General features: G+C 38.1%; 1 protein-coding gene across 1 annotated transcript in view; it reads right to left on the bottom strand.

Moving 5' to 3' along the window:
- The window catches only part of SARC_02097 (hypothetical protein), a gene marked incomplete at both ends in the record, with an annotated part of 11044 nt that overhangs the window by 8507 nt on the left and 802 nt on the right, over window positions 1–1735 (bottom strand). The window contains 3 exons of the mRNA XM_014304150.1: window positions 521–736; window positions 974–1084; window positions 1450–1605. Coding sequence (XP_014159625.1) covers window positions 521–736; window positions 974–1084; window positions 1450–1605 — 483 coding nt within the window. The remainder of the gene's footprint in view (window positions 1–520; window positions 737–973; window positions 1085–1449; window positions 1606–1735) is intronic.

Here is a 1735-nt window from a genome sequence, read left to right as displayed (position 1 = left end):
ATACATATACATATGTATAAATATATATATATATATATATATGTGTGTGTGTGTGTGTGTGTGTGTGTGTGTGTGTGTGTGTGTGTGTGTGTGTGTATGTATATGTATATATATATTTATATATATATATATATATATATATATATATATATATATATATATATATATATATATATATATATATATATATATATATATATATATATATAGATATAGGTATAGATATAGATATAGATAGATATATATATAATTCGATTTGATGCCTAAACTTCTTTAATATATTTGAAGAATTATTCGGAATATCGTTAATACTGACGCATTCGAGTTCAATTGTCGAATAAAACTTAGTAAACTGCCACACACTGCATATTACTGTTATCTTGTGTCTTCATGTTCGAGTATTTATTCGCATCTCCGAGCCATAAGCACTGCCTCGATGTACGTGCACACTTACATATAATATTATAAAAACTATGAGCTATCCAAAAGCGTGAAAAAGTGCAAATATAACTATTCGTACCTTCACATTCTCCTTCAGTTTGACTATTTCCTCTCGTAGTTTGCCCAATTCCTTCTCAGATTTGTCTTGTAATTTGTGTGCCTTATTCAAATCGGCCATGTGACGTGCTGTTTCTTCCTTTGCCGCTTTTAGCTCTTTTCGAACGCCAAGAACGGATTCCTTCTTGACCATATTCTCTGTATCGGTGGCCGCCGCTGTTAATTGGCGAATGTGGGCCTATTCAATAGAAGGAGCCGAAAAGTAGAACTTTGCTCATTAATTCAACTAAGGCATACCTCTGAGCACACGGTTTCCCATATGCCAACCGTAGGATATGGATGAGGAAATATAACCGCAGCGCACATTAAGTTGTGACTTCTACTGGTGCAACACAAGGCCAGGAGTTCCCTCAAACTCGAAGATACATAATATTTTAGTATTACTGATACCACTCTCAAAAAGATATTTTCATACCTCCTTAGCGCGCATGGCGTCGTCCTTCTGCTTGATTGTGTCCTCCAACTGATTGCACCTCGTTTGCAGCTCACTGCTGGCATTTCCGGTATTCGCATCCAGACCGGTCATCTATGTTTGGGACGCACGACAGGAGTGGGCATTCACGACACGCACAGAATTGACAAGCATCATGCGATTACGAACACAAAAGGCGGCTTATGCGATATATTGCAGAGAACTTTGGGGTATTGTGAACTTGTGCACAGATGGTGTGCATTAAGCTGTAGTAGAATCGGGACGAATGTTGCTACAACACACACGTATACACCCTCTACTATATATGTATATGTATATATATATATATATATATATATATATATATATTGTGTGTGTGTGTGTGTGTGCGTGTGTGTGCACGTGTATACTTTATGAATTTCCGTTGCTAAGCACTTGGCATTCAGTCCCCAATGATTAAGTCACTTTTGTACACTTACCTTCTCCTCGTATTCTTTGATCACAGCCAGCAGTGCCGTATTGCTCCGCTTCTGCGCTTCGATCTCCTTTTTGTGTAGCTTGACCTGATCCACCAGCAGTGGATTGGCCTTCATGGCCTTTTCTAGCTTGGTGGCTTGAGTCTTGATCGTAGCGGCCTAAGTGTGTAATTTAGAGGGATTTTTTTTTAACTCAACCTTCCACAGAAAAATCAAGCTATTCAATTGTTGCAGAGCCGAACGTAAACGTCGCCGCCATGATGGACACCCAATAAAATCGTACAAAGCA

The sequence above is a fragment of the Sphaeroforma arctica genome (genome assembly GCF_001186125.1).
Source record: "Sphaeroforma arctica JP610 unplaced genomic scaffold supercont1.91, whole genome shotgun sequence".
Lineage (NCBI taxonomy): Eukaryota > Ichthyosporea > Ichthyophonida > Sphaeroforma > Sphaeroforma arctica.
The sequence above is the reverse complement of the archived record's forward strand: the minus strand, read 5'-3'. Positions and strand labels throughout refer to the sequence as shown.